General features: G+C 36.9%; 1 protein-coding gene across 1 annotated transcript in view; it reads right to left on the reverse strand.

Annotated features, from left to right (window-relative positions):
• Positions 1-918: 918 nt before the first annotated feature.
• ANGPT1 (angiopoietin 1) overlaps positions 919-19,407 on the reverse strand; it is a 170,796-nt gene continuing 152,307 nt past the window's right edge. Inside the window, exons 8-9 of the mRNA XM_040587931.1 lie at positions 12,785-12,915; positions 919-2,334 (exon numbers count right to left, since the gene is read on the reverse strand). Coding sequence (XP_040443865.1) covers positions 2,174-2,334; positions 12,785-12,915 — 292 coding nt within the window. The 3' untranslated portion in view covers positions 919-2,173. The remainder of the gene's footprint in view (positions 2,335-12,784; positions 12,916-19,407) is intronic.

The following is a 19,407-nucleotide window of genomic DNA, read 5'->3' on the forward strand; positions in this document are numbered from 1 at the left end:
GATTTTAAATGCGTTTTGCCTTTTGCAATATGATCTGCAAAAACGGCATTCCTAACTTGGAGATCTGCAAAAATATATCTTTTGAGAATATGGAGGAAGATGGATCACATACTTCGCACATAAATGAAGATAATTTCTGAAAACTGCTGGTAACTGAGACAAAACAGCTCTGTGAAACTGCTGAGTAAGGAGTAGCTTGGTAACTTGTTCAGCAGAAAACAGCAAATTAACCCTTAGGCAAGATTATTTCAAATATATATATAAATATATACAAATACACAAAACCAAAGAACTTCCCACTTAAAACCAAACATACATCAAATTGTAACAAAAACAGAGAACCCTGTGGGGCCTTATGATCTTTAAGAAGGGATGTTTAAAAAAATCCAAGCATTTTTTTTTCTATTCCACAGAAATAAACTGGTAAAAAAAAAAAAAAAAAAAAAAAAGGAATAAAAGCAAAAAATAAAAGCAGTTACTCTGTTATCATTATCATTTAAAAAAGAATCAGACCTTTGCTGTGCCTGATCTCAGTAACGGTTTAATGAATGAAACAAAGCAACAAACAAACAAGCAAAAAACTCACCACATGCAGATTCTTCATGTCATGTTGGTCCCAATTTAACTGATGAGAATGGAATTTTTTATTTCTGTGGGAGCAGGGTAAACTTTTTCATTTTATATATAGCAGAAGTAGAATGACTGCAAGCTACTTTCCCAAATGGACTTTATTCATGACTAAATCCCAAGGGGCTGTAAATGCAAAGAGTTGTCTCTATACCCTCATGGGCCACCCAGCTAATTTGTTGCTTGTTATTACAGGAACTTTATCTTTTCCAGTAGTTGAATTGTGTATCTTGCCCCACACTTCTGTAACATTTTAATACAGCAAAATTACTTGTTAGTAACCTGTAAGCAGTCTTTTAAAGTTCTTTTAATATTTATATCCTTTTGAGGCTTTGCACCGTTTGCATAGGGTCTGGGCTGCCTGTACAAATTAAATGACCATTACAGGAAATATAAACATGCTATTTACAAGTTCACAAATCTTTATTTTCTATACAGTTCTGATGAGTATTTTTTTATAGTTGTAGCCTAAGCACTGTGTAGAACTGGCATGCTTCTGATATTCACAAAAATGTAATAAAAAAGTAAAATAATTAATGATAAATTGTGCACATGCAAGGATACTCTAAAATGAATCCATTGCCTTAAGCTATGCATTTATGTAATTTTAATATACCCTAACAGTTTTCCTTCCTGTGTACTTTTGATGGAAATATTCCACGCAAAATTTTATATTTCCTTTAGGATAATCTTTCACATTCTTTAAACCTTCCATTAATTTTTCTGCATGACATTCAGACTGCCTTTAATGAAAGAAGAGAAAAACTTCAAAACATGGCTACTTTTGTTATCACACTATAAATCCTAGCTCAGGGATTATGCCAATTATCTGTTTTACCTCTGCAGAGCAACTGAAGAATTTATGCTTATCACCCTTATCATTCTTCATATGTTTAACTCAGTTAATTTATGAGAAACATGTCCTTAAAGGCTTTAATGAAAAATAATATTAGCACAAATTATTTGACTGTGGGATTAACATAAATCCATCCACCATTGAAATTCAGTTCATTTAGGAAAAACAATATTTAGAGTGGTCACCGTGAGTGCTTTCAGGTGAGTTTTAATAAAGGTGTCTCTGTATCTCTGTAATCCTCTTTCATGGGTATAATGTTAGCATTTCACTGCTGAATAACATTCTATTCAATAGATCATGGTTGATACATTTCAGTTCTTCAAATTGTGATGCTGTTGCTGCATAATCTGGTATGGTTTTGCATCTTTTATTAAAAATCAAACAAACAAACAAACAAAAAAAACCCACATCCACTGACAAGCACCGGTTTTGGGCAGCATAACCAGATCCAGCTGTTCTTCTCTGGAAAATCATTGCAGTCACCTTCTAAACGAAGCTGCCTCCAGTTCTCAAAAAGTGGGGTGACTGTTGGGGAGTTTTTGTGGGTTATGGAGTGATAACAAAGCGATTTTGCATCATCCCTATGTGTTGCTTCAAGAAGCCCTTCACCTTTTACCTTCAGACGGTGATAGTATTGCTGCTGAGGGCAGTGTCGTCCTGCTTTGTTCCAGGATCCACAGCTGAATGCCTTTAAAAGTCCAAGGGCCGAATCATCATGGTGGTGGAGCGCAAGGAGTAGCTGGGGCCTTTGAAGTAATGCCACTTGATGCCATTGAGCTTTCCATGGTTTTGCCCAGCTGTGTAGAACATCCCATTGAGATTGGAAGGGCCACAGGCATCAAACCACCACCCTGAAGCCATTAAGATAAACAGTTAAACTGCAAGGGCAGTAAGAATTTTTTACTTTTGTTTTATAGGTTTAGTTGCAAATTCTGGTATTCCCAGGCCCATAAGTACTCCTGGTGTGATGGTGAGAGGTATTTTAATATTTTCTTATTTTGCTCTTTTGTGCTTTTCTATAGCCAGTGATGCTGGAGGATGAACACTTGTATTTACGGAGTTGGAAAAGTACTTAAAGCTTAACTCATTCAGGTTTTATAGACAGTTTGTGAAGCAAGAGCAACAAAGACAAACTGCTTTGCATGTTTAGACAGTATTACAGTTCACCCATCTCACGTAAACATCAGAAAAAGTCTATAATTCATAAATATTTTGCAAATTTCACTTGTTGCGTTATTTTCAGCATAAGCATGATTTAATTTTATTAAAAATCCTTTTCTGTTGCTTTAACTGTGATTGTTAAATTGCTCAGACAGATTTTTTGCTCTCAGGTTAGATGTTCTAGCAAACATGGGTTATGAGTACGGTGGTGCTGGCCTGTTATAGCAATTACAATATTATAGTAATAAATAATCAGCATTCAGAATGGCTTTCTGGAGCCAGGTAGACTCTTTAAGACATATGATAAATTTATAAAAAAGACTCAGCAAATTAATTGAAGAACTAAGTGAAGAAGACAATTACAACACTGTAGGACACTGTCAGTTAGTTAGAATACCTGTATGCATGGATAGATGATTTACATGCTTACCTGAGTGTGCATGCATTTAGGTGACAGTATGGCCAGCTTCAGTCAAAGTATATTCATTGCATGTACAGTTTAGGCCAGAATAGTGATATGCAATCTTTAATCTTATTATTTTGAATGCAAAAACCTATATTAAATCTTGAGCCTCCTAATCTTGATCTTGAAATGTTCCAAACATGTTTGGGTCAGCAGTGTCAGGACAGTCCTTACACAGATACATTTGGGATTTGTTCACTTCTCTGCAAAACCTCAAAACTGAGAAAGTTCCCACCTGGCACTTAGAAAACTGACAAACATCCATTCAATTATTTATGTTTTTAAATGGGTTTTTTAGGCACTTTATTTGCATGTTTACACGTAACAAAAAATTACTAGCTACCTGACTACCATTAAGTACAAAAAGATATTAAAAATTTTACTGGCTGATATAAAAGTTAGACCTAGAAAGTTGCCAACTGCCTTTTCTTTCCCCTTACCATGTCTGCTCTTTCCCAGCAAGATGTGGGTTCCTACTCATTAGTCCTTTGAATTCTGTGTGCAATTGCATATAATTTGTTCTACTGGAAAGACAAGGAAAGAAATGCGTTGCCCAGATGCTTGTGATTTTAGTTCACTGCTCCAATAGCCGCATTGTAAAATTGTTCTGAAAAGTGAGGTAACAAGAGATTTAGGAAAAAAAAAAAAAAAAAAAAACCAAACAGAATTTTGCTTTCTGAGGGAAAACCAGCAATCTGGTTTAGAGAATGGCCCTGTGAACAGTTGTGTTGGCATAACTGAAGGAGTAGTGAACCAAGAAATCAGGCTAAAAAAGATGTGTGACAGCTCAGGAACTTTTCAACCTGATTTTCCTGGCAAAGAAAATGCATGTAGAGCCATACCTCCACCTTTCTGAATGCTTTGTTAGTATAGCACTGAAAATAAACTGGAAATATGTATCAAGTACTTGAGAATATCACTAGTGATGACAGAGGTTTTTCTACCATGTGCATGACAATGCAGAAAATGCAAACTTATTGGAAGTATAGGTTTTGTTGCAAAGTGTATGCAAAAAAAGTCATCTCACCTTTAGACTTCTGTAGTGAAGATATGTATATGTCTTCAGCCAACAGAGAAAATGGAGTCAGTGGTGAAAAAGTGTGAATCTTAAGAACTATTTTAAATTGTTGCTTTAAGATGAAATTAATCAGTCAACTCCCTTGTCTACATTCTCAAGATCTTTTCTTGTTAAGATGAATTTTAGATTGCCATGGGAGTTAGAGTTTTAAGGAAGACTCTAAACAACATGAAACTTGGCAACACCAAGATTATAGAGCACTAACAAATATAAACTAGGTGACAGGCTGACTCCACTGAAAGTAGTGGGAGTTTTGCTGCATATCTTGATGGGAGTAGAATTTTTTCCCCAACACCTTACAGAGTAACTATGTAATGTAATAGAAAGATGCTTAGTTCCAACTGAGGAAGGCAAAATGAATGCCCAGACTGCAAATAACTAATTTTCCCAATGTCAAAAGCTATATTAACCTCAATGGCTAGGAAGTCTATTTGCCAGAAAGATTTCTGCTGGTTTTTTTTTTTTTTTGTGGGGGGGTTGGTTTGATTGGTTGTGTTTTTTAATAGTAAGACCTATGGCTTTGTGAATCTTTAGCACAGACCTTATGCCTCTTTCCATGTAACAGGGTTGTACTGAACATATACCTTCATGTCTAAAGGCAAATAAGATCATAAAGATCAGGTGGTGTCTTTTGCTTTTGGTGGTTAAATGGCACTTTATTTTTAAAAGTTGTTTCAGCCTGCACATCACAGCATTGTAATCTTCCCAGGACCCCCTTGCAAACCTTTTTCAACACCACCAGCAGTGGCAAACTGATTATCTAGTGAGTGGGTACTGAATTATGCAGATGTCACTGTGGACTGGAATGCAGAATTTTAAATTTCATGTGTTTCACTCTGACTTCTGAAAATGGAATGAAGCTGTAAGAATCTCCTTTTAGACAATGTGCACTGCCCTATTGAATCCTCCAATTACATCATATTCGGTGGTTAGCCTTCTATCTACCTATAATAAATGCATTGTATGAAGGTATTTTGAACTATACCTTACTACTACTGATATGATATTTACCATGTTCAGTCTTCAGATCCAGCCCTTACTCTCTCCTTTCTGTTCAGATCCATGTAATTTATGTTTCTCGTCTTGTAAAGTAATTTCTTAGATTTTGGATAATACTTATTGGGATTTTTGCAGAAGTAACACTTCATAATGAAATCTTGAGGGAAGAATTTATGCCAGATAAATTCTGGCAAACTTCTATTTTGATACAATTGACCTCCCTTTGATTACAGAGTTATACCTAAGGGGGCAATAACCAAAGAAAGAGAAAGCTGTACAGCTGATGTTTTACTGTAACCATAGTGTAATCTTGTAGAAACTTAAGACAAAGTTAAACAGAGAAAATCTAATCCTCATTTTTCAAAGCTTGGACACAGATGCAGCTGGGTTCTGTTTATGGTGTTGGGATGAAGACCTGGCAAGCTGCGCTAGTTACTATTTAAACTTAAAGGAACAGCAATAGATGCATAAATGGCCTTCTTGGGGAGAAAGTTTTCAGTGATGTCCCACAAAATGTAAATTAAAAATGGAATGAGTCAAAGAAACACAAAATTTTATAAAACTTTTTGAAGACCTTCTCAAGTCTCTCATCATGGATTTATTCTAAATAAATATCCCTCTCAAAATGTGTTTTAATGAGCATCTTTTTATTTCTCCACTATACTGTTCTTATTAGTAAGACTATGATTTTTTAATGATATTTGCTAGTACTACATTAAAAAGTTGGGTTTATTTTCTGTCTCCCCGCCCCCCCCCCCCCCCCCCCCCCCCCCTTCCATATGGTTATTACTCTTCATCCTCCCCTGCAGTCCTCTGAAAGCTTTTCATTCCCTACAGGGAATTATCACAAGACTTCCTACTCTGTGTCTCAACACCAAAATCCTCATCTTTGAATGAATATGAAGGAAACATTTTTTTCAGACACCTTGTATATTGGAGGGAAGTGGACTGGAAGCAGTGACTTTCTTGTAGCTACGAAGAAGTAAGGGAATATAAATCAGAGGTTTCTGAAAGAGATTCCTTTCTGCCTTGCAGAAAACACCAAATAAAGCAGGTCCAGAGCCATGAGACAGTCTGACCCAAGGAAAGACACCCAGTAGTTAGATGTTGGCTTATTCCCTGGAATTCAGATGATTTTCCTCCCATGAAGAATTCTATTTTTCAGTACAACGTAATGGCTTTCCCAAATAAGTGTCAAGTCTTCTCTGAATAGTAGTAAGATTTTAACCTCAGATATGGCTTCTGTCAATACTTTCCATGGGATATTAGAATCAGGCATGAGAATAATGAAGCGTGGGCATTATGAGAAATAATAATAGAAGTAAGATTTTAGAGTGACTAATGAAGAGGTGAAGATACGGCTTTCATAAAAAGGTTAAGAGAGGTCTTATTCAGAAACACAGGTAGTTTCTTCAGGTTGCTGTGTTCATGAAGTCACTAACTGCTTATTTGAACTGAGTTCAGTCTTTTGAGGTTAGCCCACCTCTAATAATTTGTATAGTTCAAGCAGCACTACTATCTCTGTTTGCAATAAATATCCTTAGGTCATAAACTATATTGCCCAAACAAAAAAATAATTTAGATAATAGATTGATAAGTTATTTGAAAGTCCAGCTACACAAATAAAAATGAATCTTCACTGTAGACAGCTGCTCTTCTGAAGCAGTTAAACCATACTCAGGTTTTGTGAACTCGTGCTTTAGTCTGTAATTAGTGTTGCTGTTACCACTGGGAAGCTGCTAAATTTCATGTCAGCTCTTTTCATTAAATAAATTTATTTTGAAAGTTTCAGCCTACTTAAGCCACCTATCACCAGACAGTTCAGCTCCTCACAGCTGCTTGTACTACATCTGTGACAGAATAAGAATGTATGTTGATAATTTCCACAAATTCTTGCAAAAAACTACCTAATAAAGGAGAATTGTTCAAATGAATAATGATATTACATGAAAAAAAAACACAGCCACCTTTTATAATGGTTTTCTGAAGTCAAAAGGATAATTTTTTATATGGTAGAATCTTTGTCAAAAGCAACATTATAAAAAATTGTATATTGCAAAGCTTAACAGCTTTCCTTTTTTAACTTATTGCATAAATTGTAATTAAGCATGTACGTATGTAAATTTATTTGTTCGTAACCTAGTGCTTGTCAATTCATGAGTGCACTATAAATCTAGCGTGCGTTGGGAACTTGCTAATGAGCACTCAGGTTTGATAAAAGGTTCTTAGTTGCCTTTTACATACTAAAAGAACAGGTGTCTAAACCCTGCACATTTGATGGCAGAACTTTTCTTCATGTCTCTGCTCCCCCTCCTGAGTTCACTGAACACTTCCAAATTCAGTAAGTTCAATACAATCCATTCAATAAGATCCAAAGTATGTTTGAACGGTATATCTGTATGGGTTCGTGGGATAAATGGATCCTAGGAAAAGCCAACATTTATTTCTAGCCCTCTAGGTTTGTCTATAAAATTTAGTGCATTTGGCAACAAAGCCAGTAAGAACAATTTCTGATAGCAAAATATTGAAATATTCTTCATTGTTCAAAAGATGTAACGATTTATTTTATGAAAGATTTCAATGTTTCTGACTTTCTGTACTTTAAAGAAGTGAGATGGTAATACTTAAGTTCTGCTTGACTTTGCAGTGGTAACTTCTATGCTAGAAGACTGGGTGCAGTTTTGAATGACACCTCAAGCTATTTCTGGAGCTACTGGACAGAGTCCAAAAAAGTGAATGTAAGAGGAAAGATTTAAGGTTGTTTAGTCCAGAATTCAAAAGACAGATTGCTAACAATCTCAAATTCATAAAAAAGCTGCTGAAGAAATCAGCTTTTCAATGGAATGCAAAGGAATAGTCTATTCTTTCTAGTGATGAAGGATAGGACAAGATGAAACACACTTAAATTATCCTAGAATTAGTTTAGTCAACAAGCACAGCTTTCTAATAAGTGTAGCCAAACTCAATAACAGATTATATTATGAGAATGAATCTCTGTCTCTAGAAATCTTAAAGATGAATATAAAGACAGAAAGAAATAGATACAGATAACCTTGTGTTGGAAAGGGATACTGGAATTCATTTCCAGGCCCATATTCTTTTATTCTGTTGGAAAGGGACTCTGGAATTAATTTCCAGATCCATGTTCTTTTATTCATTAGAGTATTGGATTGACCAGACTATCACTTAGAAATTCGTACTTGATGTTCTGAAGATTAAACCAGAATTTAGCTGTCAGGATATAAGACAAAAAGGCATTAGCTTTTCATATCAACTGGATAACACAGTCTTTTCTATAAGGACCTTCTTATGATGTAAAAATAACATGAAACTTGCAGACTGCTGACCATGTTCTGATCTTCTAAATATATCACAGAATAATTTTTAAGTTAGTCACTTCTTCATGTATTCCTAATATTTTATTACTATTGTCCATACTTAACTCTGATAAACATAGCGATATGGTAATGATTTTGCTAAAAGTGCTGACTAGTCATATGTCTAATGAAATATTTCTAGTATTTCAAGAATGAAACAAAATTCTGATCACTTTGTATCTGCATGGCGGTTATATTTTTCTATAAAAATGTTAGGCAAAATAATTGATACATTAGGAATATTTTTTCTAAGTAACTTCTTTATGAAAGCAACAATATGTGTAAAACCTAAAATTTGTTGCTTTCCTGTGGAAGTGGATGTATTTCAAGGTGTTCAAGTGGGATACTTATAAGTGTGCTGAGGTTGCTACTTCTGAAATTTTTGTTTCGAAAAAAAATGCAAAAGAAACTGTGGCTTTTTCTGATTGGATAATGCAAAGGCAGATTTCTATATTCAGCCAAGAACTTCCCTACAAGTCTTGACAAGAATCCCCCATACCGTTCTTGCCAGAGATTCTTTAAATTCACCACTCAGAGAAAAAAAGCAGTGAAAGAACAGGGAATGAGTGCACCACTGTTGGAGATTGTCATTGAGCAGTCTCTCACTTAATAGATGAGAAATCCATTGAGAATTACTAAATACATGGGAACTGTCTCTGACTCGAGAAGCCCCTGAGATGCAAAAGATACTAGGAAAATATTCAGGGGAGCTATCATTTATTTGCATTGTATTTATGCCTGTACTGAGGCATCTGCTGCTGACTGCTGTCAGAGGAGACTGCAGCTGGATGGACCTGTGCTTCCAGTAAAATATAAAAAGTTATTTCAATAATTTTATGCTGTTTCAATCCTAGCAAGACATCTAGAAAGTCTCCCCCCATCACTCTGTCAAACTATCTCAGGGATCAGAAGTTTAGCAGTGTTCTTACTTATCACCTGAAGCAAGGTAAATGCCTGTGTGAACATCTCAGACTGCAGCCAATGCAAGACAAAGCAAATCACCTTAAGACTCCTTCATGATGGGCCAAGTTACCATGAGTCACTTTCCAGTCACTGAAAACAATTGCACAAACAATTCCTGGGACTCAGCTGACAGGTGTTATCCTTGTGGGATGCTCTAACTTGGCCTTGTGCCTACGAATTTGCTCCAGACATGTTAAGTGTTATTTTATTGGAAATCTGTCTGAAACACTTTGGACATCTCCTCACTGCTTCATTCTGGTGACAGTTTGTTACATTTTAAGTGATGTTTCATGCAAAAAAAAAGTGTATGTAGCTCATTGGGGTACCCTTCAGAATAATGCTTGAAATTATATGGGGATATAACAGTTTTTTCAGTTTACTGGCCTGAGATGTCATACCATCTTAACAGGTATTTTCATGATACAAATTTTTTTTACTGTTTTGACAAATGTTAAGTGTAAATGAAGAAATTATTTGAATAAATATGCTTTGCCTCCGTTTAAAGTAAACTAAGCATGCTTAGTTTACATTTTTGAAGCAACTAAAATATTTAACTATCATGTAAAGTTCACAGGGGCTAAGAACCCAGCTCATGCATGTACTTTTGAAGCCACTCCGTAAAATCAATGTTAAGATAGAGTCAAGTAGCATAGCATGGCTCTTGAACAGACAAGAAACACACACAAAACCCCCTGTTGATGCTACTGTATTATTCTCCCAGTATTTAATTTCTCATTCTGGGGAAGAGGGAGGAGGGAAAGGAGGAGAGAGAATAATATTTTTTTCCAAAGACCAAATAAAACTGACAACTAGTAAGATCACAGAGAGAAATGTGTGTTTTCCTTCCATTTTTATTTTCAGCCTTGACTATGACCATATCAGTCTTGAGCTTCAGCTTATCTCAGTCTTTATTCCTGACATAAATATATTCAGTTCACCTCATAGAGATTACAAGCTCACCCAAACTGTCAAGATAGCTAGAAGTCTGCCTGTAGATTTCATATCATTCATCATTAAAGAGCTCTCTGTGATGCTGCCAAAACTAACAGAGTCTGATATCTTTTGGAAAAAAAAGAGGTTTTTCAAAACCTGTTATCATTGCTACTTTTCTTAATTAGTCTTTGTCTGTGGTACAAAACTGAAATCTACTCACTAAACAAATGTTTTGATATTTAATTAATTTCTGATATTTCTCAAAGAATAAGAAAGTCATTGCAAAGCATAGCAGAGTGTTTGAGGAGAATTCTAGCATGATTAAAGTCTTTCTTTTTGAGAAGAACTAGAAATTGCTCAGTGCTGTACAGCCTATCTCCAAAAGACTAGTACTCAGAGTCTAGTCCAAAAGGCTAGACTCATCTGTCTCTGAAGGCTAGCTGCATCTTGTTTTACTCTGCAGTAATTTGTCCTGTATGTGGTTTCCTCAGCCTTTGGTCATTCTCTCCCTTCCTCCTTATTTCTTTCATCTGCTACCAGTATATTCCAATATGTGGTTTTCCTGTTGATATACAAGACTGCTGCAGCAAAATGTATGTGAACCTTGTGGAATGGTTTTTCAACAGCAGGCTGACCTTAGCGGGCCATTGACCTGCCATAGAAGTCAGGGCAGGAAAATAAACAAAACCCTTAACTCCCAGAATTAGCTGTCTGGGAGCAGAGGTATTTCCAGGCAGCTCAGATACATGAATGAGTCTGCACTTCAGCACAGACACAACCACATTTAGGAGCTTCTCACTAAACTCTGACCTGCCTTGGAAGTAAGACACTTTAGTTTAGCATGGTCTCTAAAGGGAAAAGTCAACAGTTTTAATTAAAATATTGACTTATTACCCATTATGTGTGTCCAGAACTATCTGGTTAGCTTCTTTTTTTATAGAAATGGAAAAGTAGTGTATGATCACCTGTCTACTGGAAGAAGTTTCCCATGCTGGCTTTTAATAAGATATCACTGGAGGAAGTCAGAAACGTTTGAAAAATCAACTTCTTAAAGACTTTCCCAGCTGGGTCATTTCCAATCAGCAAAAGAGAATGAGGAGCTAGGCTGTGCATATGATATAAATTCCCAGTGATGGGAACCCATCTTCTGTTAGCAGATGAGAGCTTTAGAGGCTCTTATATGCCTAAATGTAGTCTGAGAGGGATTCAGTCAGAGTGCCAGTAACCACAAATAATACCAGTTTAACAGTCTGATCCAAAATAATGAAGAAGTTATATGCTATAGGATTTTTTCCAGGAAAGTTAGAAATCACTGAGGGAGTGTCTCCAAAGAAGATCAGATGTAAAGATAAGGGCTTTTCTTGGACATATGATCACTGAACCAAAGAATCCCAGTTTAAGCTTTCTGCTTTAATGGTGGTGTCCTAGAGACAAAAATGAGCTTGCCCATCCAGAAGCTAGGAATAAGCATCATTTGCCAGAGAAAGCTCTTACTCTCATGCAGAGCTTTAGGTGTCTGTATTGGGAGATAATATCAGATATTCCTCCTCTTCACTGGAGGGAACAAATACCAGTCAGACATTATATACTTGCTGGCAGTCAGATTGACTTGGTGCTTTAAAATGTCACAGAGTCACTTCTCTGTACTTTCCCCCACCTTGACTCTTCTTTCCTTTTGCAGTTCGACTCAGCTCACTAAAGATACTGTTTTAAATCTTCCAGAACAGCTAAGTGCCACGATTTGAACAGTGCTACATGTCTAGTCTTTCACAGGTGAGTGGCTTAGCCATTATATTAATGGTGTCATATGTATTATGTTTATATAAGACAGAAAGCTGAATCATTTTAATTATGTGAAAAACAGAATCACACTCCTAAGTAAAACAATATATTGCAAGTCCAGATTCTGATTGTTCTTAAACTTTACCTTCTATTTTCCTGCATTTCCCCTCTTCTTTTTCTGGCTGATTCTTCCACTTCTCACAAAGATCTTTCCCCCTTCTTCATCTCTTAGCTTCTTCTCTCTTAGTTTGTCTTCCTTGCCTCAGCAATAACACTAACATGTTTTTGCCACTGACATTGTTGCAACAGCTTTAGTGCAGAAGTATACTGACTGCATCTCTGAATAATCCCTCCCCTGCTGATAGGAATCTTGAGGTATTGGCACTACCACAATGCATATACAGAAAAGAATAGGAGCAAAAATAATAAAAGGAATTTTCACACAATACTTAACACATCCATGAATGCAACTTCATCCATGGTTGCTTTAGGAAAACAGAGTAGATTCCTATCAATGTACTACATATTTTCAGAGTTGTACTCACCTCCAGTCAACATGAGAGCACATTTACACATGCAGTTGTCATTGTCAGCATCTTTTGTACTGAATTCAGCACCATGTAAGATCAGGCTACTCTGTTTTCCAGCTGTTCCACTGTGACCTTTTAAATAAAGCCTGAAACAGCAAAAGAAAACAATCAGTGTCACCAAAAAGAAAAATAAAAGATCCAGATCTCTTTCCACATCAGGTTTAGTTTGTATGAAGTGCACTCAGAAAATACAGAAATGTCTTATGTTTTGTGTCAATCTCTTTGTTGTTTCAGGTGTAAAATGGGGACATTCAGGATTTTTCAATTTATCTATAACAGCACACTGTCCCTGCCCCAGAGCAGAACTGAGCACAAGGAATCTGTACTGGAAAATGCAACAAAGTGGAGGGAGTCAAAGACAGAAGAGAGAATGAGAAGAGGTGCCCAGAGATCTGGAACACATTGACAGACTAATTGAGTATTTGAGTAGCCGGACTCTTTACTGTGGCACAGAAACAGCACTCCCAGTTAGCAGCAGCCACATTATTAATCGCTGGGCTCGAAAGAGGATTTCAGCAGTTTCAGAATTTTTAATTCCACCAGTTACAGCACAAGCCAGCAACCCAGTTCTGCCAAAGCTCTCTCTGAGTGATGAATGGAGAATAACTTAGAGTTCAAGCCACAAAAGTCTTCATAACTTGCAATGCTAAATATACCTTTTCTTAAGGAGCCTCGTCAACTAGTTGAAATCACAACCATGAGCTAGGAGCCTGAGCCCAGCTCCAGCAAGTAACAGAGTTTTTGTGATGCTCAGTGCTGTAACACCCAAAGCCAGGCATGCCAGCTGCAGGGATGCTGAACAGAGTACCTCTGCTCTAGCAAGGAAATACTGAGGACCTGGGCATGTCTGACCTGAATGACAGTGACATGCAAAAGGAAATGCTCAAAGGAGAAGAAGGAGAAAGAGGAGACAGAGACAGAGACAGAGACAAAGAGAAAGAGAAGAGGAGAGGAGAGGAGAGGAGAGGAGAGGAGAGGAGAGGAGAGGAGAGGAGAGGAGAGGAGAGGAGAGGAGAGGAGAGGAGAGGAGAGGAGAGGAGAGGAGAGGAGAGGAGAGGAGAGGAGAGGAGAGGAGAGGAGAGGAGAGGAGAGGAGAGGAGAGGAGAGGAGAGGAGAGGAGAGGAAAGAGAAGGTTGCCTGCAATGCTTTCCCTTGCCTCTGCTTAAGTAGCTCTGTGAGGCAAACATCACTGGGAGAAGGATGCTCACAGCAAAAACTACTTCCTCTACATAGCTACCTACATCAGATATCTGGCCAGTATGTTCTTGGTTTTTTTCATAAAACATTGCTGGAAGAGGAAGGTGTCCTTTGCTAAATAGCTTCATATGCAGGAAGGAGGAGACAGGATCAGTGTTCACTGGAGAAATGAAGCCATAATCCTTACATCCCAGGAGCAAGCCCTAGCCACTGAAGCTAGAGAGAGGGGAAGGAGCATCTCTCACCTGTCCCACTGAAGCTCTACAGGCAGGAACACATGAGCCACAGGGCTAATCAAGAATATGATTTGTTATCTAGTGGGATAGATTTGTCCACTGAAAAGGTGGTGAGAAACATCAGTTCTGTTTCTTCTAGAGTTATTGAAGAGGGGTAAGTATGTCTTAAATATTGGATGTAAAATGCATAAGGAGCCATGGGAGCAGAAGTGGGACTTAAGTGTGCAAAGCAGGAGAGACTCTTCCTTCTGTTTGGGTTTTACTGCTGGGAGCGCTATCCTAGAAAATGCCTTCCCAACTTCTCCCTCAAACATGGTGAACAAGAAGAGCAGTTATGAGTCTCTGATTATTGTCGCTACTTCTTAGATTGTTGTTTCATTTTCATCCAATGACTTTGGATGAATAAAAATGTAAATGTCTTTATCAGAGCATCATTCCTTTGTTGGTTTAGATGGAAGATAGACACTTCAATGCAAAGTGTTAACAGCAGGAGTAGAGAGCACCCCTAACCCATTCTAGCTTACACAGTAGTACTTAAAACATTGACACTTTTCTGAGATGAGGAGAGTCTGTCCTCCGGACTGAGATTTAAATAAAACCCAGTTCTCCCACAGAACTTCGGGTTTGGATCTCTGTTTGTGAGAGGGAGGAGAAGAGCACCATATGGCAACTTTCCTTAATCAGGTGCACAGCTGCTAATTTTATTTTTGTATTATTATTATTTTTTGTCTTGCATACATATGTGAGCGGATATTAGATTCAAACAAAGCCGATCTCATTAAACTTGTTGTGGAAACTCATTACTGAAAAGCCTCTTCTAGATATCCCAGTAAAGTTTCTGAGCCCTTTCAAGATGCAAAGGCACAGAACCAGCACCTGGGGCTCTAGAGAGTCTGAGTTTCACACTTTCAGACTGACCTAAACTTCACCTAATATTCAGTGAAAGTCTTGCTGTGTTTCCTTTCTCCATCTTTAAAAATGGAGACAATAGATGCTAGGCATGAATATCTTATATATTTACTAAGCAAAAAATATTGTCAGGCTTATCCTGCCAAAGTAGTTACACTGCCTACCTTCACCTGATTTTGAAGTTGCACATTGCCTGATCTGAGCCTAATGATTAAATACCTTTGAACTTAATTCTTAGAGTAAATTTTATGTATAGATAAGTACACACACATACATGTATAACAATTATTTGATTAAATATAGATACCATGGATAGTCAAATACCTCTGGATAGCACAAAAAGGGATACGGCAAAGTGTAGGCCTCAATAAAAGATCACTAATATTCTTAGAAATTTAACAACGAACAGCCTAGGAACAGGAATCCAAGAAGGTCATTGCATTATGCTATTGTCCAACCACAGTGGCAATTAGCTCATTATTACCATGTTACTCTATAAAAAGGCGCTTTTTTTAGACAGGATTACTCTGAGATCTGTCTTTGCTCATGTTCGTTTCTTTGTTCTGTACCAATGAAAGGCTGGAATTGATCCCATCTTCATTCATTGGACTTTTGCCTTGTTTTGCAATCTGTGCCTAATTTTTCGTACAACAAAATAAACTTCTCTGAGGTTGTGTTGATAGAAAAATTACTTTGTCACATGATATTTACAATCTCATTTTAAATGGCCATACATCCTCCCTATATCAGCAACACCAAAGCTCACAGAAGTCTCGTAAAGTCAGTACAAAAAGCAAATGCTGTTTACTTAGATAAGAAAGACAATGCTAGCCAGATCTTTTTATTAACAATCAACTCTATAAAACCCACTTAGTCCAATAAAAAAAAATGATGTAAGAAAACAATAAGGAAATTAATAATACTTGGTGTGCAATGTTTTCCTCAGAGGGGTAGGACATTAGGATTATTTACAAGCTCATACGCTTGCCTTGATATTTTATAAACTTTCAACTCAGCACAGATTTAGATCTTTCCAGTTATGTTTGACTTTCCCTCAACACCATTTGTGTAGTAGGTCTCCAGTGACTTTAAAAGGATAAAGCTTAGCTTAGCTCTAAACTCTAGTAGGCTAACCACACTGCAGCAGTGTGCAGATGAGCCATAGGATGAAACAGTAATTTTCTTGCTTTGGGCCTTTCTCCCTGAATTGGCATCACTCAACAGGAAAAACTGATACTGCAAAGCTGGCACTGCTTTAGGCCAAAATCAGGTCTCAATCAAAAAACAAAATTGGTCCTGAAGCAGTCAGTTCTTCTCTTTCTGAGCTTCAGTTCAAGTCATATGGGTCTGAACTAGCCTGGCTTGAGATAGCAAGTCTGTATAGCAGCACTAGGGCAACTGATGAGCCTGCTAGCATCCAGGCAGCAGTAGATATCTTACCATTTAGATTTAATTTTTTGGTATTCTCAGAGTCATGATTGAATCTTTAAAATAAACTCTGAATAACTACCAGGACACCACCAATAGGCAATTCAGAGTAGAGCTCCTCTTGGTTGTTCTTGAAGGAGACGAAGGAAAGGAAGTTAAAAATAAAGAGCAACTAATTCCAGTCAAAAGTCAAGGAGCAGTTTTGGGGCTACATCACCAGTCTTCCCACTTGCTCACAGCAGGAAAATTCTGAAGATCAAGGAAAACAGTGGAAACACTGCTCAGACGCACAAATTAGGTGGGAAAAGCAAATTCATGCTCACAACTGTACTTAATATGTATACAGTGGAATTACAAAAGCAACAAATAAGCATTAGCAAGTAAATCATGACTAAGTCAGAGTAAGAGAAATATTGCATGCGTATATTTAGCTTTGAGGACTTCTGATGACATTTTCATGAAATTTTAAAATCACTATAAGAAACATAGGAGCTGACCGCATTCATTTATTGACTAGCAGTTTTCCTAGTTGATATACTTAAGAAGAAACAACATATTTTTAAAAAATTGCAACTGTTACCTCCTATCTAGCATGTGTTAGAAATTCCCTCTGCATTTTTTCCATGTGATATTATAGCAATGGCAGCTTGGGATTTATACACACAGATGCCGAGGAAGAACTCTCTTAAGTAAGTTTTGCTTTTCACCATTCCTACTGTGTGACCCAAGTTGACTATCTGCAGTCCCTTGAAAAGCCAGGGATATTGTGTGGAAAGAATAGTTCTAACAACTAGTTCTAAACAACTGTAGGGCAGCCTGAAAAGCCATTTCAAATTTACACCAGAAAGTTTTTCTTTTGAAGTGACTAGATCGCCTGGAATTCTTCTTTCAAATAATACAGTTTAGCTGTGTTCATGCCATGTTTGATGAGTTTAATAGATGAACCTGGGATCATTCCAAATAAATTACAAAAACATTTTAATATTTATGCAATATTCATTTATGAAGATTGCAACATACAGAATTAGTTTTTTAAAAAATCTGAGAAACAAATGCAATCATAAATCCATCTGAAAGTTGTGTGCTAAATATTATTACAAGCGTAGGAAATGGTTTCTGCTTAAGTGGTTGCATATAGAACACCTTACCTTATAATTTCTATTTAATAGAACTAGTGAAAGGTCTATAGGACACCCAGAATTTCATGTTAGCTACTTCTTTCTCTTTTTTTTTTTTTTTCTTTTAGAGTTGTTAAAGATCACTCAGTCCTTCATCTAAAGCTTCCCTCAATTTAATAGATAAGTTATATCTAGCTTTGTTGGTGAGTAATGCATAGTTTGTCTGTAAATAAAGAAAAAAAAATATACTAGCTTACTGCAGACATTAACATCCATCATGAAGAGATATAGAGTACCATCTCAGCTACCTCAGTGTGCATGACCTGAAGTATTTTAATGAGTTAAGATAAGATGGAATTTCATCATTGCCACAGTACTAAAAATTTGAGCACAAAGCTCCATGACTGGAATTCATAAACACGAGTAATGGCCTAAGATTCTTAACCATTAAATAAGAGAGAAACAGAAGTCCTAAAGTAGGGTTGAAAAGATTCAGCATGGCATGATGAATGGAGAGGGACACATCAAAGCTTGCCTTTGGGAAATACTGTAGAGGCATGACTACAAATTCCCACCTCCTTTTTGTCTCTGTCTGCAGGCTATAATGTCTCCCTTTGCTGCCTGCTCATTCCACATGGCTGGTAGGTAGGTATCCCAAATTCTGATCCCTCCACAAGCAAGGAGTTGTTAGTTTTGATGGAAAGGGTCATTAAATAAAACAGATACATGGGGATCAGACTTGAAAGCAAGAATTTTCTATTCTGAGGCCTCTCCTCACTGGGTTTCCATTTTTTCCGTTTTTTCAATAGGAGCAGGAGGCACCTACATCTTGGCCCTTCTTCTAACCTACTGGTCACACTGATGTGTGGGAATACATCTACACAGATAAGTGTGGACAAATAAAAGCTCACACTGACTGTCCTCCACATTAAGCATGTGCATGATATCTTTGTTTTTGAAACCCATAAGGCTGCCATTATGTTGTGCTCTAGTTTTGAAATGTCTGAGGTTGAGGAAGGATTTAATGTGCATCTTCCATCTGGTTTGCACTTGCATCTAAAATAGCTTCAGTTCGTGAAATGAAACTCGTTCCTAAAAATGCTGAATGTGGTAGACTTTTAAGAACTGCTGTGTTAGTCAACTGAATTCCATTTATAATGATATTTAGGTGATTAAGAAGCTTTGTGAACCAAAGCCCACTGGCCTGCAACCATTTAGGAGGATTCAGTAAGAGATTATCCTCAGGTTACTTATTTAATTCAAGACATTATTTGTTATAATACTAAGTAAAAAACAACTCCCCCAAAAAACTCCAAAACACTCTCAAAAACAGATAGCAGCTTTAAGTTCAGATTTTTCTCTCAAAAATTCTTTGATTAATTATTTGGAGATCACAAATCATTTGTTTATAAATGAACAAACCAAAATGTCTACTGAAGTAATATTAAATGTTGATGGCTCCTTGTAAAGTTTCCCAGTGTGGCTTTTCCTGAACATATTACAAAAATGCATGAAGTATCCCAATGGTAAGTTGTCCTTGAATAGCAAAAGCACCTCTGTAATAAAGGCATCTTCCAAATACTTAATGATAGATAATGTGTTGTGAACAGCAGACAAAATCTAAACACTCTAGAGAAAAACTGCTGTCGCTGAGGCTGAAGTTAAAATATCTGCCAAAATCCTGTTAAAC

The sequence above is a fragment of the Falco naumanni genome, chromosome 3 (genome assembly GCF_017639655.2).
Source record: "Falco naumanni isolate bFalNau1 chromosome 3, bFalNau1.pat, whole genome shotgun sequence".
Lineage (NCBI taxonomy): Eukaryota > Metazoa > Chordata > Aves > Falconiformes > Falconidae > Falco > Falco naumanni.